Source organism: Primulina eburnea, chromosome 14 (assembly GCF_022965805.1).
Source record: "Primulina eburnea isolate SZY01 chromosome 14, ASM2296580v1, whole genome shotgun sequence".
NCBI classification, from domain to species: domain Eukaryota; kingdom Viridiplantae; phylum Streptophyta; class Magnoliopsida; order Lamiales; family Gesneriaceae; genus Primulina; species Primulina eburnea.
Window position 1 is genome coordinate 31,199,954 of NC_133114.1, and position 20,549 is coordinate 31,220,502.

The window sequence follows — 20,549 nt, forward strand, 5'->3', positions numbered from 1 at the left end:
ATGGCCTTAATCATATATAAATATATATGTGATTCTTTCACTGCAATTTTATTTTTATATAAAATATATTGTGTTGCTATAACTTTCTTTCATCAAAAATTTTCTTATGTATTTTTTTCTAATAATAATCCAATGTATATATACTTCACACGTTTTTAAAATTTTTAATATTAAAAATTAATATGATGTATTATTAATTAAGTTGAAATAATATATTAGAAAATTGTTGGAAAAAATCAATTTGATATTTATATAAGAATATTTTAGAAATAACTACATAAAACACACCAAGAGACCACTAAAGTTATTATGTGATGTTCTTCTATAATAATAATAACACTCCACTGTCTAACGCCTAGACGTTTTTTCCTTTTTACATAAATATCTGATTATGCAATTTCATTAACATATTTTTACAATAATTCATCTATATCATATTCAAACTCCAAATCAATGACAAATTTACTCATCTTTATCCGATGCAAATTAATTGAAAAATATGTTGAACAAGTTTTTTTTTAAAAAAAATCTATATATTAAATTATACAACCATCGATATTGTTCTAAAGCGACTGCCCAGTGCATATATTGATACAAACCATTCGTTGTTTTGAGTTATTTATACACTGTTGTATCATATATGATATGATGAGGAGTAGGTCTCATGTGAAACTGTTTTACGGATCTCAATCTGTGAGACGGGTCAACCCTGCCCATATTCACAATAAAAAGTAATAATTTTTCATGGATTATCCAAATAAAGACTCGTCTCACAAAATACGACCCGTGAGACCGTCTCACACAAGTTTTTGCCTGTGACGAGTTAGTGCTGACTTTTTGGATATTTATTTATTGTTCAATCTCATGATGTTGGAAAAAGATAACTCAGTAAAGTAAATAAATGATTGACGATGTTTCAATATCCTTGTCCATTAAAATTAATTGAAACCTAAATACATCAATTTGCCATATTTGGGCTTCCGCCCAGCAATCTGGGACCATACCTAATTCAAGGAATCTGAATCGGAAATTGTATTCGTTTATGAGGAGAATATTATACAGATTTGGTCGTGGTCAAAAGGTCCATTTAACATAATTTCTTGATCGTATAACATCCTTTCAATTTGTACACGTACCATTTTCCTTCCCCACCATTTGGACAAGTTGAAAATTTTCCGAACCAAACCGTTTATCTGATGAGGTTGGGAGAGTCGAGTCAGTTTTTAATTATATTAGATAGATAGACCAGTCATTTGAGCGGGTTGAAAAATTTCGAACCGAACTTATCTATTTGGTAGGGTTAGGGTTGGGTTGAGTCGGTGTGGGACGGACTTAGCCCATTTGACGTCTCTACGTGCATATGTTCTATGATCTCTAACTAAACATGTTGAAATGTAAAATTATTTTCGGGATCACAAAATCAAATCTTACGAAGAGTATTTTAAACAAATTTAAATTATATATATATATATTATTAAGTGTGAAATACTTAGAATAACTACTTTCGATGACATCAAAATATTTAATTTCATAATTACTCTTCTTACCACACTAAAAACCTCCTCAAGTTACCCAACCATATTTTACATAGAAAAAAATCTAAACAAAACTCTTCTTTTAAATCGAACGGCTCTTCTAAATTGAAAATAATTTTGTGTTAATTGTTTAGTATTATTTGATCAAATTAAAAGTAATAATAACACATGCAACGTGTGTGCATTTTTTACTGAATGTTTGCAACCTCTAACAAAAAAAAATGATTAAAATTTTTCATTCACAAAAATCTATGACTGCTTTTTTTGGAGGTTGCAAACAATACCTAAAGAAATTACATTTATATTAAATTATTATGTATAAATTTATTTAGAAGCCCATATCATTGTAAAACACAAGGTTGTTTTCTACTCCATCCATCCTATATATTTAAGCTTGCATTTTCTTTTTCATCAGACTCAATTATGTAATCCAGTTTACATATTCGATATTATTTTCTCTACTCTTTTACCAACATAACCTTATTTAATTTGCTTTCCAACATTTTTTTATCCAATTAAATCATTCATTAAATAAGGGGAAATTTTTTAATATAAATTTTACCCTTCCACTAACTTTCTTATTCTGTGTGAAAACACACAATCTTAAATCAATGAGACGGGACAAATTACGCGTAAGCGTGTAAAACTCGAGTAGTGATTGATGAACATCAAGTCAAATTAGAATACAAAACAAATAATACCCAAACATCATGAAATGGAGGAAATGTCAAAGTTGGACATGTGAATATGTGATTATAATAGCAATAAATATCACTTAATAAAATGTCGTTTTGGTCGAAAATATGAAGCAAGTAGTTGAACGACCCTTCAGCATCCGAAAACGATGTTCAATTAATTGATCCTCGATTGATTATATATCACCCAACCATTTTAATCCATCCCCCTTGTAATCATGCAAGCCCTATTTATAAAGTCTTTCGTTTGGTGAATGAAAAAGACAGATATATCATAACAGCTGAATTTCAATAAATTGTAATCATAAAATTGTATTTGGAAATCCATTGATTTCGATTATATTTTTATTTTTAGTCAGAACACATTAATTACACTAAGTAGAATAAAATTCATATGCCTATATTATTATTAGGTGAACTTGAAACTTATCATTATTAACATGAAAAAATATAAAACAAATCAGAGTTGGATTTTAAGTTCATGATCTTATAGAAATATAAAAATGGATTTTAATATATTTGAAATCTAAGTTCATGGTCTTATAGAAATATAAAAAATGCATTTTAATATATTTGTTTAATCTAAATATAACATTATTTAATACGTAGATGATTTGACACTATATAGTATAAATATCTGTAAAAAGAATATATTTTAAATAATGTGTTCATAAAATATAACGAATATTACTTAATAAATATTTTGAATCTTTGGTTGCTTGAAATATCCAAACGCCAACAAAATATGATGGCCGTGGTGTCCCATTTGCAAGAGATTCCTTTCTTGTCAACCTGGAGCAAAGCCAAATAAGATTTTATATTTAAATATTTTAAAGATTCCAACAGTCCAACCCGGTCGCTATCGTTTTGCTTCCATGACCCATCCATATGCCACAGCTTGATGGTTTTAAATAATTAATTTAGTTTTTCAGTTGGTTGGACACTTTCCTCACTAAAGCAAGTTTTTTTTAGTACAATTGGGAAAATCAGATTCGAACTGTAATATAAGAGACGGATGAGACCAACTAGACTAGATTAGATCGAGTTGAATGCTTAGTATCGTATGCGCATATATATATATATATATATATATATATATATATATATATATATATATATATATATATATATATAATTTTCCCTCTTTCCACTAGTTATAACTTTCAAGAAAGATGAGCCCACCAACTTAATCGACGGTCCAAGCTCTAAACAAGTGGAAAGCTTTGTAGACACACGCCATCTTTGTCATTATAACATCACGATGTAATATGTATGACTAAAGGGACTTCTTTGTGTTTCTGGGAGAAATTTTGAGAGACGGAATTGTTTGGATGAAAAAAAATAGACAAAAATGCTTCTCATCTCATAAAAAAACAACACGTGTACATGTTCATAATGGCAATGCCAAATTATATCGAAGAAGAGAAATCTATATTATTGATCAATCAGTTAACTTGGATCGATTTTCCATTGGTTTTGGCCAAAAATTTCATAAATGTATGTCTATATGAATTAGGCTTGACCGATGTGTACGATTCCACTTGTCAATACTTTCTTGGATGAATCTATCGCACAAAGTTTGTTCAGTACGATTTTACATGACTAGCATAGTATACATAGAATTGCATTAATACGTAGGTTTAGTCAGTACATATTGAAGGTAACGATCAGTTTCGAGAAAATGAACATTTTGCAAGAATGACATTATTTGAAGATTAGTGGTACAATGTTAATCGGAGTGGCAGTAAACTATTTCATCCGACAAGTAATTAACATGAACTCAAATTTCATTTATTTATTTAATGATGGAAATAGTGAAATTTCATTTAATATATTAGTTATATCAAAATTAAATTTATGTGCATGTCATGGCAATCGAACATTCACAATAACTATTTACAACAATTTTAAGAAGCACAAACACAAATATGGTGACTATCAAAAGAATACACAATGATCAATTGTAGTACACGATTTATAGAGAACAACTATAACAATGAATTGAAGAAAAAAAAATTCTACCAATAAAAGCTCAAGATAAAAACACAAATCTAGTCAACAAGAAACACAACTCGAGAGAAAAAGGAAAAAACATAATCAAAAGTATGAAATGATTGATATACCAAATGATGTAAATTTATCATTATTCATCACTAAACGAGTCAAAAGCAAAACTAGAAAACAAAGAGAACAAAAAAGTGGAAAAATCAAATTAAATAATAAAATCTTTAAATAAATATCTTGAACAACAAACTATATATTTTGTTTATATGAAATTTGATCTCTATAAAGTGCATTAATCTAATAATTTACTTAGTATTGTAATATGGATTAATTTTTTTGTAATTTGTCTTATCACGTGCGACACACATGTTTTTTACTGGATATATTAAAATAGCACATCAGATCTCTTGTGATACGGTCTCATTAGTATTTATTTGTGAGACATGTCAATTCGATTTATATTTACAATAAAAAGTAATATATTTGACATAAAAATTAACATATTTTTATGGACTAGAAAAATGCACGTGCGTTGCACGTAAAAACCTAAACTGCTGAAAATATTTGTACGAAATTTTGATAATATTTATTTGAATTAAAACATGGCTAATAATATTTCTCAACTGAAACAAACCAAGCCATAAAAAATAAAAAAATCATGACCATAGACGGTATATGAATAAAAGAAATTATCTTATCCACTCGACACACTTTCCAATATGCTTCTTGGTTGATTTTGACAACTCAACAACTCTTTGTCGTAGTTTGTTATAATATGCATATAACTATTTTGGTATGCTCAACAAGTATCTGATTGTCTTTAACATCTTTTATGTTATTTACAATCTTTATCCGGGATCTGACATGCTCGTAGTTTGCTTCTTTATCACGACATTTTTTCGATTTTCTACATTGTTTCTATCTGATAATCTTATTTTTCCGAATTTTTTTTGTTGTTAAATGATTTTTCAGTTTTTGAAAATCATCAACTATAACTCCTAAGAAAAAATGCTTTTACTCGTGATAAGTTTTCACTTGTGACTAAAAGTATGTATAACATATATATTGTTCAACAACATAACCAATGAATAGTGTTGCACATTCTTCAAATATTGTGATATTTGTGATATCATTTTTATATATTTAGTATCAATATTATCAACATATAGCTATAAGGTTAACAAATTTTTTACAACTATTTCTCAATCACTTTGAGAAAAATACTTGAAATCTCTTCAAATGACTATATCTTAGAATTGTGTCCTCATTTAATTTGACGCAATTCAAGAAAGTTATCTTGATCGTCATTTTTTGGAAGCTTTGAAATAATGATTGCGTGCATCATGTCATGAGGATGATATAGTTTCAATATTATTTATTGCGCTTAGAACATAATATTATATTATTCATTGAAACAAAACAAATTTTCTTATATCGAGTTTATATTTTGTTTTATAATATTTTATATCTTGTGGAACGATATACAAAATTAATTATTGTATTTTAAAATCTTGAGAAGAGATACGAATAATGTAATTAAGATATTCATATGAGATATCATTCAAATATATGTCAAAGTATTTGTCTTATTCAATATCTCATCTAATAATATAACCATTTAGATTTCATGAGCATTTTATGATAGTCAAAATTAATTTGATGAAATATTGTAGAATTTTATTTGAATTTCAATATTTGGCTAAGTGAATTTATTTGACGAGGAGTTTTCTATGCTACCATCATATATGTTATGAATTAGCTGGTTAGACACTTTGACTAAAAAAGAGACAATAACAATCTCGTAGTCACCTCGAAATATATCGAGATAATATTGGAGGAAATAAAGTGCAACTGGCTTAATGTCTCAATAAAATACACAGAATTGATATATTATATTGTGTCAACAAAGTTTTAGAATTGTTTTCATACCATTATAAATAGAATGAGAATTATGCACAATTTGTTTTTCATGTATTTTTTTTTCTGAATGAAGAATTTTTTCTTTTTGAAAAACTATTTTATTGAAAAATATTAACATTTTATATGACATCCATATGTCGCACAACCATGAAGTAGCAACATAATCATTACATAGCACTTAACATACACATACAATTCTTCAATTTCTTATTCATTGTGCTTCGTTGAAATTTAAATCTGAATAATTCTTGATCTTAACATTTTGCTTTAAATATGATTTAATATATATGTATATGTTTCATGTTACTTAGTTGGACCTAATTTCAAATATATATAAAAAAAATGTGCTTGAATTATATCATACAGAAATTAGGACATAATATGTAGGACCGAGCGCTTGCTGCTTTACCAAAAGCTATAGCTAGTAGTAATGATGCAAATCAAATCTTTTAAACCGCGCATCTGCTCAAGCACCACGGTTCGACCGCTTTACCAAGCAGAGACAATTATTGCACCCAACAATCTTCCTCCCAAGAATTGAACTCCTTGCAATCAATGAGAATCGAACCCGTGACCTTGGCTCTGATTTTAATTGTAGGACCGAGCGCTTGTCGCTTTACCAAAAGCTATAGCTAGTAGTAATGGTGCAACTCAAATCTTTTAAACCGCACAGTAGCTCAAGCACCACGGTTCGATCGATATGGTGCAACATGTCTCTTTTTTTTCATCCACTATGTTTGTCTTAACTTTTTTGTTCGAAATTTGACGCATTTCGTAGACTATATGTAAGAAAAAACAAGAAATTATATAATTCACAGAAATCATTTATTATTCTCTTCGTACAACAGAAGACCCAAAATATGTGGCTTTGATTGATGTACTCTCATACTTATTTTTATATAAACAACAAGGCACATCATATAATATCAGAAAAATCAATTGCAGCCAACAATAATAACCAAAACGTATAAAAAAATCATATTGCAAAGAACCTCGATAAGAAAAAAAATGATAACTCAAAGTTTAAAAATAATTTATTTAGTACAATAACAAAGAAATTGAAGTATATACGAGCAATACAAAACATAAATCACTCTCCAATTAAATATTAACTCATATTATTCACAATTTGTATAAATTTTCCAAAAAAAACTTCAAATAAAGAGAAGACGCCTTATTAATGTCATCGTTTTATAGATATTCATTCCACTTCTTTAAAAAAAACACAAATGAAAAATGGTGACTTGAAATCATAATAAAACCATTTAGAAAAGCAGCCGTAAAAATATAATACAAAGTCACACAATTTTTCTTAAACCATAGAAAAATATTATACTATTGACAAAATATATCTAGCAACAACAAAACATGCGTTAACTTGTGATATAAATAAAATTTAGAATAATGCATAACTATTGAATTAGAACAAAATCGCATGCCAAAAATCTACTGGATATTATATATTTTAATAATTTATCCATATTTTTCGTTTATCAGAGGACTCTTAGACCTACCAAATTTTGTAGTTCACCTATTATTTTCATAATAAATAATCTTACAAAAATAATATAAGCAAGAACATAAAAACTCAAATTAAAATGTCTTCTATCAATCTAAGTAAAAAAAAATTGATTAGAGAATATAATAATGTCGTAAAAAAAGTAAATATTGATTTATAGACAGAAGTTTGGAAATATATTTGCCCCAATAAATAAAAAAATATTATCTCTTGATATTCTGATACATAAGGTAGAAACGAAGAAATATTTCAATTTTTTTTAATATTTTGTAAGTCACTTCAAACTAAGTAATCTAAGGAAACAGAAAACATGCATTATGTATTTAAAAATTAAAAAAATATCTCAACAATAAAAAATTGAAAAATAAACATTTTTGTTGGATATTTGATTTTGTTTTTCTTTTCTTTGTGCAAACAAACAAATCACATAAACAATCAAAACACAATTACATGATCAATACAAATGACATATACCAATCAAACATGTTAACGCTAGGGTAAAAAAACTTATCTCATTGCAAGAACACAAAATAATCAAATGAAGCATAAGATTTAGTAATATTTATTTAGCAGCATTTATAAAAAAAAATTGACTAAATAACTTAAAACAGTGTTTGAAATCACTTACAGACAAACATTTCTCTCAATCACATATCTCTATTGACACATAAAGAGTCTGAAAATATTTTTATTCTAAACGGGAGAACGAAATTTTGTATGACATTAATATTTATTAATAATTTATTTTTATTCAGTCCGACTCATCTCCTTTTGTCTTCCTATTATTATTTGAAAGCAATATATAAATTTAAGTAATTAAAATTAAATTAAATTAATAATTAGTTTGATTGAGTTAAAGACACTATTAATGATCTTATTAAACTAAGATAAAAAATGACTTAAATAACACCATTAACATGACAAATTGTAAAACAAAAAAAATAATATAATAGTAAGCTCACAAATGAAAGTCATATATTTAATAGATTAATTAATAGATAATATATTATTTAGTAATATGTATTTAGCATCATTTATTGAAAATTGATTAAATAACTTAAATGTTTGTAATGAAATCATTTACATACAAACATTTTCTCTTAATCACATATTTTTGTTGATACATAAGTAATCTATATATATCTACCTTCTAAATGGAGAAAAAATGTTTTATATGACCTTAATATTTATTAATAATTTAATTTTATTCAATCACATTCATCTCTATTTGTTTTCTCATTATTACTTTGTTCGTAATATTAACAATTTATTTAAATTTATAACATTATCATAGTGATTTTCTGTGAATTTGATGTCAATGTATATATTAAAGTAAATAATTTTAAATTTAAAAATAAAAATATATTAATGATTATTATTAAATTAATAGATGGAAAAAACAAAAAATAAATATGTATTTATGATAGTGCTTTTATGTGAATTTGATGTCAATGTAAATGAAGGTAAGAATATTTATGTAAATTATTATTATTAAATGAAGATAAGGATATTTATGTAAATTCAAAATTCACATTAATATATATAGATTTGTATATAGATATAGATATAGATTAAACCTCGACATATAAATTCATAATTTCTTATTTTATGTTTTGTTAAATATAAATTTTTTTGTATTATTTGTAAAAACTAAGATTATGAAAAATATAATTAATACATAAATTGTAAAAATAAGTTCGAAACCTATAAAATTTTTTGTATTATTTGTAAAAAACTAAGATTATGAAAAATATAATTAATACATAAATTGTAAAAATAAGTTCGAAACCTCTATTAACATAATTTTTTGTATTATTTATTTTAATAAAAGAATGTATAACACTATTACTATTATTTGTAAGGTTTTTTCAGAAAACCAATACATTTTATAAATACTATTATTACATATTGATTCGAATCATTAGTTGTTGAACAAATACTTTGATATTATTTGTAGTCATGCCATGAAAGTGAGTGAAAGATTAATAAATAATAATTAGTCAATGAATTAATTATAATTAACTAATTACATAAAAAGAAGACAAAGTGTCATTAGATTACAATTATAATTAATACATAAATTGTAAAAATAAGTTCGAAACCTCTATTAACGTAATTTTTTGTATTATTTATTTTAATAAAAGAATTTATAACACTATTACTATTATTTGTAAGGTATTTTCACAAAACCAATTCATTTTATAAATAATATTATTACATATTGATTCGAATCAGTGAGTGAAAGAGTAATAAATAATAATTAGTCAATGAATTAATAATAATTAACTAATTACATAAAAAGAAGATAAAGTGTTATTAGTTTACAATTTTAATGAGGATAATAGAAGAAATTCATAATTCAATTGGTATATTTATATAGTCAATGAATTAATAATAATTAACTAATAATTAACTAATTACATAAAAGGAAGATAAAGTGTCATTAGTTTACAATTTTAATGAGGGTAATAAAGGAAATTCACAATTCAATTGGTATATTTATATAGATATTAGATTATACAAATAAAATATCCGTCTTACAAAATTAACCAGAATGATTATCTAACATAAATTTTGAGAAAACAATTGTATATACTTTGGACAAATTGCAAGTAGTTTTTGTTACTTTTAACCAAAGATTTGGGATCAAAATCTTTGCATATATACCCCAAGTGCCGTGCAAGGCAACAAAAAGTAACCTCTCTCAAAAACAGAGGATTAAAGAAACAAAGGCATAGCAGAAAAATAACTGAGGAAGAACTTCTTCATCATCAATGGCGTAAAGCATGATCAAGCCTAACCTTGCGTCTCAGAAACCTCCACACTCGAGTGGGTTCTCCCCAGAAAGCAATAATATTTACTTCCAAAACTTTTTAAAGAGCAACGTTTGATCATATAAGAAGAAAGGGCGGGGGAAGTAAGTGATGGGGGCGGATTGAACCGTTTAATATATGAAGAAGAGAGTTAAAAGCAAAGCTGGGAAAGCACAGAGATCAGTTGCTGGAAGGGATTTTCGATTGTATCCATGAAATCACGGCGGCGTTCGCCTTCTCTAGGATGAGTGAGTCTGCATACCGGGTTGACACGACGTCCCGTCTTGTCCAGTGGCGGATCGAGAACTTGGCTTCTTTCACTTACAGAAAATCAGATCCTTTCAAGATCGGGAAATGGAATTGGTATGCACTTCAATTCATCTTGCTGAATATTTGTTGACATATGTTTTTATCATATATGTCACCGGTGCTCTGTTTTACGAGTATTCCAAGAAACAGAGGAACAAGTTCTTGAAATTTATTTTGTTTGAAGGTACTTGTCTGTGGAGAAGAGTCGATCTCTGTCCATTAAATTGTTTCCAGAGATATCAAATTTTACGAGGGAAAATCCTCCGATCGCATCATTCAGAATCAGAGTGATCTCCTCGGTGGGTGATCGCAAGTGCTTGTTTCATCCAGGTAAAGTGAAAATAATCTCGAATCCGCGACAGAGAATGATTTTATGCATGATTTTGATTCTGTTTCGTGTGCAGATGTTAGTGATAAATTGGTGAAGAGCAACGAGGATTTTGTATGGACGATTGAGAGTCCATTAACTGGAAAGTTCATAATTGACGTTGAGTTTCTTGACTTGAAAATTGCATCTTCTTCTGAAGTAAGACATCATCAACAGAATATATATATAAGATAAAGATGTGATTTTTTTTTACAAGATTAACTGACATAAACACCACTCGGATTTGGTTAATTATAGCCTATAATAGCTACATTTTCTACATATTGGAACACTTGCATATAATTGATATTCCTGCTCGTAACGTACGTAGGGCACGTCAGCTTGCTCAATATGGAACGAAACATTTATACATAAACCACCAAATGAGACAGCCCTTGCCTCCCTCGGCCGAATGCTGTCCGAGAGTATCCACGCAGATATCACAATCCACGCTTCTGACGGCAAAACTATAGAAGCTCACCGTGCAGTTCTTGCTTCCAGGTCCCCCGTTTTCAGCAGTATGTTCTCCCACAATCTCAGAGAGAAAGAACTCTCATCCGTAAACATTTCCGACATGTCCATCGAAGCCTGCCAAGCTTTCTTGAGTTACATATACGGAAACATAAAAAACGAGGAATTTCTTACACACAGGTTAGCCCTTCTTCGAGCAGCCGATAAGTACGATGTTTCGGATTTGAAAGAAGCATGCCATGACAGTTTGATTGAAGATATTGATTCTAAGAATGTTCTGGAAAGACTGCAGAATGCTTCTCTTTATCAGCTGCCGAAACTGAAGAATGGGTGTCTGCGTTATCTGGTGAAGTTTGGTAAGATATTTGATATTGGAGATGATCTGAATACGTTTGTGCAGTGTGCTGATAGAGAATTGGTTGGTGAATTGTTCACCGAAGTTCTTGCTGCCTGGAAAGGGTTCTGACTACCGAGAATCTTGGACCAACAGATATGGTTTTGGGTTCGGGCTATATATTCTTTAGTTCAAATCGTGACTATAATTAATTCAAATTGATTGGCATTCGGATGAGGAATAATTTAAAAAAATTTAAAGCTGGAAAGATGATTTTGTTGTCACATTGCAATCAATGTAAACGTGACCTTATACCTACTACCATACGAATGGATTGGAGATAAACAGAGGGGAATATGATGTTTTGGATCCAGAAAGATCCAATGGAAATCCTCCACAAGTTGGATTAGGAGATTCTCTAGAAGAGATACTGTTCGTTTTGCAGAAACATTGCTCCACCATCTGAGGGTTCGTGTCTGCAGGAGTACAAATATACGTAGTTTATGTCTTAGCTTCTACCTTTGTGATCTTCGAACTTAATAGAAAACATGGATGTTTAAAGTTTTTAATTTTAATTTATTATTGGAGATTAAATGGACTATAATGGGGCTTCAGCTTACATTCTCTCAACTAGTTTGGTTTAATCCAAGATGTCTTCACAAAAATGTATGTTCAATTAGATTACTTTATTGTTCGAGACAAAACCAAGAACTATTCAGATTAAAAGCTTCTGAATCCACTAAAAGAATTCGTCCATTTTAAAAAGTGCAATCGATCCCATCTAATAGAGACAAAGAACACCAATCCAAACTGAGAAATAACAATTACAATAAGGAAAAAAGTTCAAGGACAGGAACCAACTGAGATCAATGAAAAGAGCTAAAATGGCGGCGGAGCGCCGAAAAATCCAGTAAGGGTCGTCCTCGAATGGCAACGGCGCTTTCATTCACGTCATGCACAGAATCTTTCAACTTGTGGAATCCATTTTTGAAAACCCCAAATCCGAACAGAAATCCAATCAATCACCACTAGAATCACACACATGCAGAAACAGCATACTCTTGATCAGCAGCACATCTTTTGATGGAAACAATCCTCTGCTAATTACCGCAATAAAAAGTAAAGTTCGACCAATATTTCTGCAATCGATTTTTGTTTGTGAGATGGGCTTTTATATATAATCCAAAGGAATGAGATTGTTTGGATTGTGGAGTGTGAAGTTGGCGGACTGGTTCCACGGAAAGGTGAGCGTTGGGTTGTTTTCATTCACGTTCTTGAAGTGGTGACTCCAGCATCCTTTCTGTTCGGAAACATTTGAAAATCTTAAAGCTAGCTTCGTTTATCTATGCAAATAGTTGAACAATCTAATCAATAAATTCGATGTTTCGGTCATAGGATTTTATATGTAATTTTTAAAATAACGTTAATGCTTAATACTCATCCATCGTCGAATGGTGGGGGCTGTGTTGATTAGTCGATAAGATTATCCTGCGGCAACTATTCTATCCATGTTCTGCAGACGCCCAATATCGAGTTGTGAATTCAATAAAGCCTATTCCTTAGATATAAAAATAGCTCCAATTCTATTTCGGGCTTGAACCCCCGATCAAATCCAAAAAGAGAAGGGGTGATCGGCTTAATTCTGATTCACCTTGAATTCTGGGCAACTACTACCTTGCCTCCTAGGCCCTAGCAAAATTTACAGTAAAACTTCTACTCACACTAACTTTTCAATGCTTGGCAAAGCAATGATGCACGAATAACGTTTCTATTGTTTAATCACACAACGTTTGCCCCTACATTTCATTCATACATAATAACAGCTTCTGCTACGAAAAATGGAGCATGGCTTGTTAAGAATCGAGACAGTTCTCATCTCAAGCATGATAATCTTGACCTTTCCAAACAAAGAAATAAGCACCCAAAACGTAATTCCAACAACTCAAGTGCACCATTCTTAATGTGTTCACTATTTCGTATTCCATTGCAACAATTAATTTTTAGCCAAATCGTAGTATTTTAAAGCTGGAGTCACATGAACAGCAAAAAATATGCTTTCCCTATTTATTGGACTTGAGTTCACCACATAAGCCTCTGTGTCCCAGCTTCATGGCTCCAAGAAAATGGTTGAAAAAGGAACATAAACATTGTAAAGCAATTGATGGCAAGATATATGGTACCGAGGATAAGCCAACTCTTGTTATCATCGATACGGGTGTGCAGAATCAAAAAGTAGAAGGGCACAGTATAGTATCTGAACTCGATCAATGGTGTAGGGATGAGTGCTCCAGCACAAGCCAAAATATACACCATAACCCAGATTTTCTTCTGACCTTTTGCTGCCGGAAGACAAACAAGAAAATTAATCACAAGACTTGCATAGTTCATAGCCATAAAGAGGAACAGCAGATAGAATTTTGTACAAACCCAAATTAGCGACAATAGAAAACATTGAGTACACGTAGAGGGGAACCATAAGGTACTTTGTTGACCAATGGTAGTTGATGATTTTTCGCCAGAGATAAAAGGGATAGTGTCGATTGTCGGCAAGGAGATATGGATGAGCAATGCTGCACGAGTTTACAGATATTCATAAGAGCACATATGAATCGGCATTCCTTCTCTAAATTAAGTTGTGAAGGTGAAAATATGTTGAGGCAGAATTTAACTTTTAAAAAAATGAACTACGATTTTGCCGACATTGAATCAAGACAGGTCTACAAATTTCTTGAAAGAATTAGAATTCAGTCAGTTTTAGCAAATCAGACTATAACTAACTTTTATATATACACAATATAACCATGATATGCCACCGAGGGACAGCAGTGTGACAAGAATGAAGTGGCACTATGACTGTAAACTCTGCACAACAAATACATCCTGAATAGATTGCTAAAGGGGAATAATAATTCAATGACAATCACAAACTTCTTAAGAGGTCGGACCTGAAAATTTTCACAGAAAGAAAGCAGATTGTTAACGCCACAATGGACAGAAAGAAAGATAACATTTTGTTCCTGGACAATTGCCTGAAAAGAACTGCTGCTTGCTGTAAAGAGAAGTGAGCAGGAACCGTAAACAGAGCAGAAACCAGACTATAATACAGTAACTGGGAAAAATGTGGAGAAACAGAATGTGCATCTTTAGCACCTGCAAAATTGAGAGCAAAAATATGATTTTTACGAATCTCTATCTGGAAAAGGGAACAATAATTTATTTGTAAGTACTCGTAGTTTAAAAACAATAGGGAAATTAAAATCCAAAAGACTAGAAATTAAAAATTAAACTGCAGAAGACAATACCAAGAACTATGCTCCCGTTCCAGCAAACAAAAGCAACAAACGCCGTGAATATTACAAAGAAGGGACTGAAGGTAGCCAGAAGTTCCCATAGGAAATGCCATGAAATTATAATCACATCCCAAATCTCATCGAATAATCCTGTAATAGACAAAAACGGCATAGATGTACTGTTAGCAACCCAAGACCATATAGTTTTCTTTCAAAAACACAATTAGAAACCACCATAAAAGGACGGGTTTTGAATAATATTACGGAACGAAACACCTAAAATACAAAGAAGTAACGAGAGTTAACCGGATGGCTAATCAAGGCTATGCAACAACCATGGTACCTTGATACAAATACATTGACTACATAGGAAAAACTAATGCTTCCAGCGGGAATATCAATGCTGACTATTTCAGCGCAATATAGAGTTTGCATGAAAATTAGATGTAACCTGATGAACAAGTGGTAGGCCCAGATGCTTGGGATATTACATTGTTCCAACTACCCAAACCATTACCGTTCCTTCGTTTTCTCGATTTTCCGGCCACTGATTGACTTCTATAGTCGGTAGTTTGGGTATCCTTTTCCTTGGACATGTTGGGCTTGTCTACTTTCAAACAATCATTTTTATGAGAGTGTGTAAAATCTATAACCGCAGCGCATGCAACAAAAAGCATCCATATGATATTTGTTTGACGCATCAAAACAGACAAGGCCCCAAGCTACAGGTAAATGGACCAACAACAATCATTACTGCACTGAGAATACATAAGAAAATAACGTTTTAACATAAATAGGATCGAAGATCAAATTCAATTTAAAGAGAAATTGCAATCCAAAGAACTTTTAATTTGATTGTCGACTACTCTCGTAGTTTTCAGATGCCCATTTGGCATCAAGAAAAATAAGTATGGTGAGAATATCTGAAAAAGATTGTGTTTGCTGAACCCTTAATTGATAATTAATATAAGTTATAAACTAGTACATTCAACTTATTGGGTCCCATATAATAAGAAGTTCAAGAAGTTGCAAACACAAAGAAGACATTTAGGCTTTCAAATATGAGCCATGAGAGTGCTGCTGTCAAAAAGAACTTTCGTTTATCAAAATTGTCTTTATAAAATACCCTAGGGAACAAATACGCACCACAAAGAGGTTAAATACACACACAAGATATATGATGCAGTCATTTCACACAATTCAACTAGGGTCTTACTAGTGAACTCAGGAAGTATTTTTTCTTCAGAGTAAGAAGATACATGGCCAGCACTGCAGTTAGGGATGCCACGTCTGTATAATACAGAAAACTGAAGAACCAGTGCAGTGGATACAACGACAAAACCAAAGTACAGAGAGTTGCTTTCTTGTCATCGATAGAAGGCCTCAACTGGGTTATTAACTCATAAATCAGAATGCTACATACTACAGTCAATACACCATTGGTGAGTCGTAGAATTGAAGTAGAGCACGAGTCAGAAAATGACGACACTGCTCGCAGACAATACAATCCTGGAAACAAAGAGGCGACATAGGCAAGTGACAGAACGTACCTGCAGAAGTTTAAAATTACATTAAAATCAACTTCGTTGGTGATTTCAGTATAATTGAGTCTAGTCACGAGATTCTTTTTTCCAGTTAACATCATCTAAATTCTTAATTGACATTTTTTCCATGCAAAGGAGTGATAAACTATTAAACTGTACACATTCTAAGATGAACACGATTTTCCCATTAAAAACCATTAAGATTTAAGATCCAATCAATACTGTCACAACATGAGTATCCATAACGAACAAGTATCCCAGGCCGAGAAATTACTCTGACGCACAAAACTATTCAACAAAATACAGAACTCCCACTATTGTAAACTAAAATTTCATGTGCAAAAAGGAAAACGGAAGACAAACTCACAGTCCAGGAGGAGTGGTAATCATTGGATCCCAACTTCTGAAATTGCCTCCACAGTACTTTTGTGCCTGCGGCACGTGGAAAATTTCATCCTATATTTTACATCATCAATAAATCCGTCACCTTTCGATCATCAAATTTCACATTGAACTCAACCCATAACATAAAATAAGCATATATAACCACTACGATTCTAAAAAAAACTCCACATAATAAGCTTGTGGATTACCATGTATGGATCAGGAACAATGCGGTTAACTAAAATGGAAATGGGTATCACCCACATGGAGACAGCCGCTGCAACCGCTACTCTACCCATGTTCTACAAATTCATGTTTAACATGCTGTATGAAACCATAATTGAAATTAAAAAAAATGCGCAAAACGAAAGTACCAGAGAGTGAAAAGCTTTAGAACCTGCAGTGAGCTGAGACAGGACCAGAGGCAGGTGCAGCGGACTAACGGAGGCTTGCCCGAGCATCAGCGCCCTCCATCACCTCGACATAGATGTACACAGACGGAATTCGACTAAACCTTTGACAAATTCTCCGCCTCAGATTCCGATAGACTATAATCGGCGAAATGCTCGAATCGGTATTCCGAGTTTTGCTTGGGCCAACAAGGAAGCAACGCGAGTGTACATGGTTTAGTATATGGGCCTGAGTCCTTGGAAATGACTGGGCCGATTCGTTTTTCTGAATCATGGCTTTTACTAGGCCCGTATTATACGTAGACGTGATCCATATGACCTTATTGCCTACTTGGCAGGTTGATTCTTCATGAAAATTAATGTTAATATTTACATCGATAACGAATTGTATTTAAAAAAACTGTGATTATTTCGTTTGTTTTTATAAATTACTTTTCAGTTCTTGACACTTAGTGAGATAGTTATAACTAACGATCAATTCGTCTCACGTCGTCAGGTTTAGAAGTCGAATTTCATATTTGACTCGATCTCGTATCAGACACATTTACAAATTTTTTTGATAAATATTGTGATTAACGATAATATCATCGTTTAAAAATAATTTGTTTGATGAGATAAGGAATGTATCTTTATTTACAAAATGGTCAAATCAAGATATCAAACTAGTTAATATTAGAGGTGATTTTTTGCATAGATATTCAGTTGTTTATTAAGTGCCTCTCAGATTGAATAATATGTACGTATATTAAAGATATTCAAACTAAAATTCACATTTGTTTGTGCGCATCGATAGTAAAAACAATGATAAAATATTTTACAAACTCTTACGTCAGTTGTTTCTAAAATTAGATACAAAATGTTTAACATAGACTATTGGGTATTAGGTTGTGTTAGGTAGGGGAGATAAATATAAGAATATCAATAATTACTTTTGTTGAAAACTTGAATTAAATTTAAATTTTGAATGAAAAATATGATCTGTGGTTGTGAGATTGTTTTTTGACTATCCACATTTTTTAGTTAGTTGTGACTAATGATTGTGGAAGTGTCTATTAACTTTATGCATTCTTTGGTAGGGGTGTGCAGAATTTCGGTTAAACCGAATTAACCGATCGAACCGAATAATTCGGAAATTCGATTTGGTTAATTCGGAAGTTCGATTTTGAAATTTTTAATAATCGGTTAATTCGGTTCGGTTTCAGTTTTAATTTGAAATATTCGGTTAAATTGAATTAACCGATTTATTATATATATATATATATATATATATATATATATATATATATATATATATATATATATATGAGCATTAAAAATATATTAGAATGAAACCCAACTTATTCATATATTAGAATGAATCACATTCATTCAATGATTTTATATTCAACATTTCTATTTAATATTGATCTATTTTGTTTGATGCTTCTTTTTATTTACGAGCTATGGAATGTTTTTTTTTTTTTTGTGTTAAAATTCGGATTTTTTAAAAAGTATTAACCGATTTGAAAATCGTTTCGATTAATTCAGTTTCTATAAATATTTTTATCGGTTCGGTTATTCAGAAATAAAATCGGTTATGTGTTTATTTAGTTCAGCCGTAACCAAATAGACCGATTGCACACTCCTACTCTTGAGTTAATTTGAGACTTTTTTTAACTCTTCATATTATTTAGTTAATTGTAAGATTAATTGAGTTAGTTAATCTTACATGACTTTTGATATAAAAAATTTGTCAATCTCCATATATAAAAATATATTTTTCAAACATACACTCAAGATCTCACTCGATTATTCTTTTTATTTCATATTGTTAGCCTTTTCATTTGACATCCGTTAAGTTTCGGTGATAAAGTAAATATAAATTTTCAGTTCGTCGGTGTAGTTAGTTCATAATAAGTTGCTGCATAGTTTTGCCGTTGTATCGAATAAAAAGTTATCCATTATGATCATCGAAGCACCGCAGAGGAGACACATTTGTTTTAAATAGAATATACTTCGTACAACCTCAGTTTGATTTACTGTTCTTTTATTATTTTACATATTCGATATTATATTTCAAATTACATACTGCTTTTGTCTAGTGTTATGTCTGTATCTATAAAAATCTTGTTTTCATTTTCTGCTCTATAATTGTTGATTTCATATTTCAGATTTTAGCATTTTGGCTAACAATTTTAAAATATATTTTGTTATACCGATTACATGATTTGTCGAAGACATGGCTACTGATTCGAATGACTCTGAGGTTCAAAATGTTATTCTCCCAGTTATGAAAGTCACTGTTGTTGCTATGCATGTGAGACATGCTGACAAGTCGAAGAGATTATATGCTCGAATTTCAAAAGGTGGCAATAGAAGATGTTTTTCTATCTAACAACATTGAATCTAGAGAGGTTCCTCACAAAGAATGCTTCCAAACTAGTCGAGGTTGACATAAACGTGTAGGCTGCTAATGTTATTGTCACATGACACCATTCAGATTTATTGTGTAGAAATTATTTAATGAACGATTTGGCTATATAATGCGTATAGTGAAAAGAAGATGGCGGTGGAATTGTGGGTGTCTCTTGATCAAAAATATAAAACCGAATATGTCGAGACCAAGAAATTTATTATTGGTTGATTCTCGGTCTACAAGATGGTCGACTCCAAAACAGTCATATGTCGGGTTCAAAAACTCCAAATGATACTGCATGATATTCACGCGGAAGATATAATGCTGGGTGAAACATTCCAAATGACAACTATCCCTGAAAAGATGTAAAACCCGAAAAATATTAAAAAAACTAATATATCATTCAATTTTAAAAATCAAACACATCATCATATGTTATAAAAATTCAAACACGATTACACTTATAATGCATAATTTTCCGACTGAGTTTAAAAACACGAGATCTAAAATACTATTAATCCTACATAAAATGTCTTTTGTTTTTTAGATTTTTGTCATG

At 30.6% G+C, this 20,549-nt stretch overlaps 3 protein-coding genes across 6 annotated transcripts; 1 reads left to right on the forward strand and 2 right to left on the reverse strand.

Annotated features, from left to right (window-relative positions):
• The first annotated feature begins 10,347 nt into the window (after positions 1 to 10,347).
• On the forward strand, positions 10,348 to 12,571 carry LOC140812865 (BTB/POZ domain-containing protein At1g55760-like). The gene is made up of 4 exons (XM_073171232.1): positions 10,348 to 10,849; positions 10,980 to 11,125; positions 11,200 to 11,321; positions 11,494 to 12,571. Exons 1-4 carry the CDS (start codon positions 10,731 to 10,733, stop codon positions 12,097 to 12,099), a joined length of 993 nt encoding a protein of 330 aa, XP_073027333.1. The 5' UTR covers positions 10,348 to 10,730; the 3' UTR covers positions 12,100 to 12,571.
• Positions 12,572 to 12,724: 153 nt separating this feature from the next.
• On the reverse strand, positions 12,725 to 13,044 carry LOC140812061 (uncharacterized). Its single transcript, XM_073170243.1, is given in 2 exon segments — positions 12,725 to 12,987; positions 12,989 to 13,044. Coding segments are annotated over 2 exon segments (210 nt in total). The 3' UTR covers positions 12,725 to 12,833.
• Positions 13,045 to 13,847: 803 nt separating this feature from the next.
• On the reverse strand, positions 13,848 to 17,787 carry LOC140812060 (dol-P-Glc:Glc(2)Man(9)GlcNAc(2)-PP-Dol alpha-1,2-glucosyltransferase). Of its 4 annotated transcripts, none has more exons than XM_073170239.1 (9): positions 17,583 to 17,786; positions 17,395 to 17,509; positions 17,169 to 17,257; positions 16,474 to 16,807; positions 15,709 to 15,979; positions 15,270 to 15,407; positions 14,913 to 15,117; positions 14,395 to 14,537; positions 13,848 to 14,306 (listed from the first exon to the last, which is right to left on the reverse strand). In XM_073170239.1, the coding sequence occupies exons 2-9, from the start codon at positions 17,482 to 17,484 to the stop codon at positions 14,047 to 14,049; spliced, it is 1,530 nt and encodes a 509-aa protein (XP_073026340.1). In that variant the 5' UTR covers positions 17,485 to 17,509; positions 17,583 to 17,786; the 3' UTR covers positions 13,848 to 14,046. The 4 variants fall into 4 exon arrangements, with proteins under 4 accessions (XP_073026340.1, XP_073026341.1, XP_073026339.1 ...); XM_073170240.1 differs by having other exon boundaries at positions 16,681 to 16,807; positions 17,395 to 17,487; positions 17,583 to 17,785; XM_073170238.1 differs by having other exon boundaries at positions 17,395 to 17,487; positions 17,583 to 17,785.
• Between the last annotated feature and the right edge of the window lie 2,762 nt (positions 17,788 to 20,549).

What these genes read in the sequence shown, in the direction of transcription:
- LOC140812865 (XM_073171232.1), top strand. Translation starts at nt 10,731, where the DNA reads ATGAGTGAGTCTGCATACCGGGTTGACACGACGTCCCGTCTTGTCCAG. An exon ending in CAAGTGCTTGTTTCATCCAG is followed by an intron (nt 11,126 to 11,199) that starts GTAAAGTGAAAA and finishes TTTCGTGTGCAG; the next exon opens with ATGTTAGTGATAAATTGGTG. An exon ending in AAATTGCATCTTCTTCTGAA is followed by an intron (nt 11,322 to 11,493) that starts GTAAGACATCAT and finishes TAACGTACGTAG; the next exon opens with GGCACGTCAGCTTGCTCAAT.
- LOC140812060 (XM_073170239.1), bottom strand. Translation starts at nt 17,484, where the DNA reads ATGGGTAGAGTAGCGGTTGCAGCGGCTGTCTCCATGTGGGTGATACCC. An exon ending in TTGTTCCTGATCCATACATG is followed by an intron (nt 17,258 to 17,394) that starts GTAATCCACAAG and finishes TGTAAAATATAG; the next exon opens with GATGAAATTTTCCACGTGCC. An exon ending in AATACTTCCTGAGTTCACTA is followed by an intron (nt 15,980 to 16,473) that starts GTAAGACCCTAG and finishes ATTTACCTGTAG; the next exon opens with CTTGGGGCCTTGTCTGTTTT.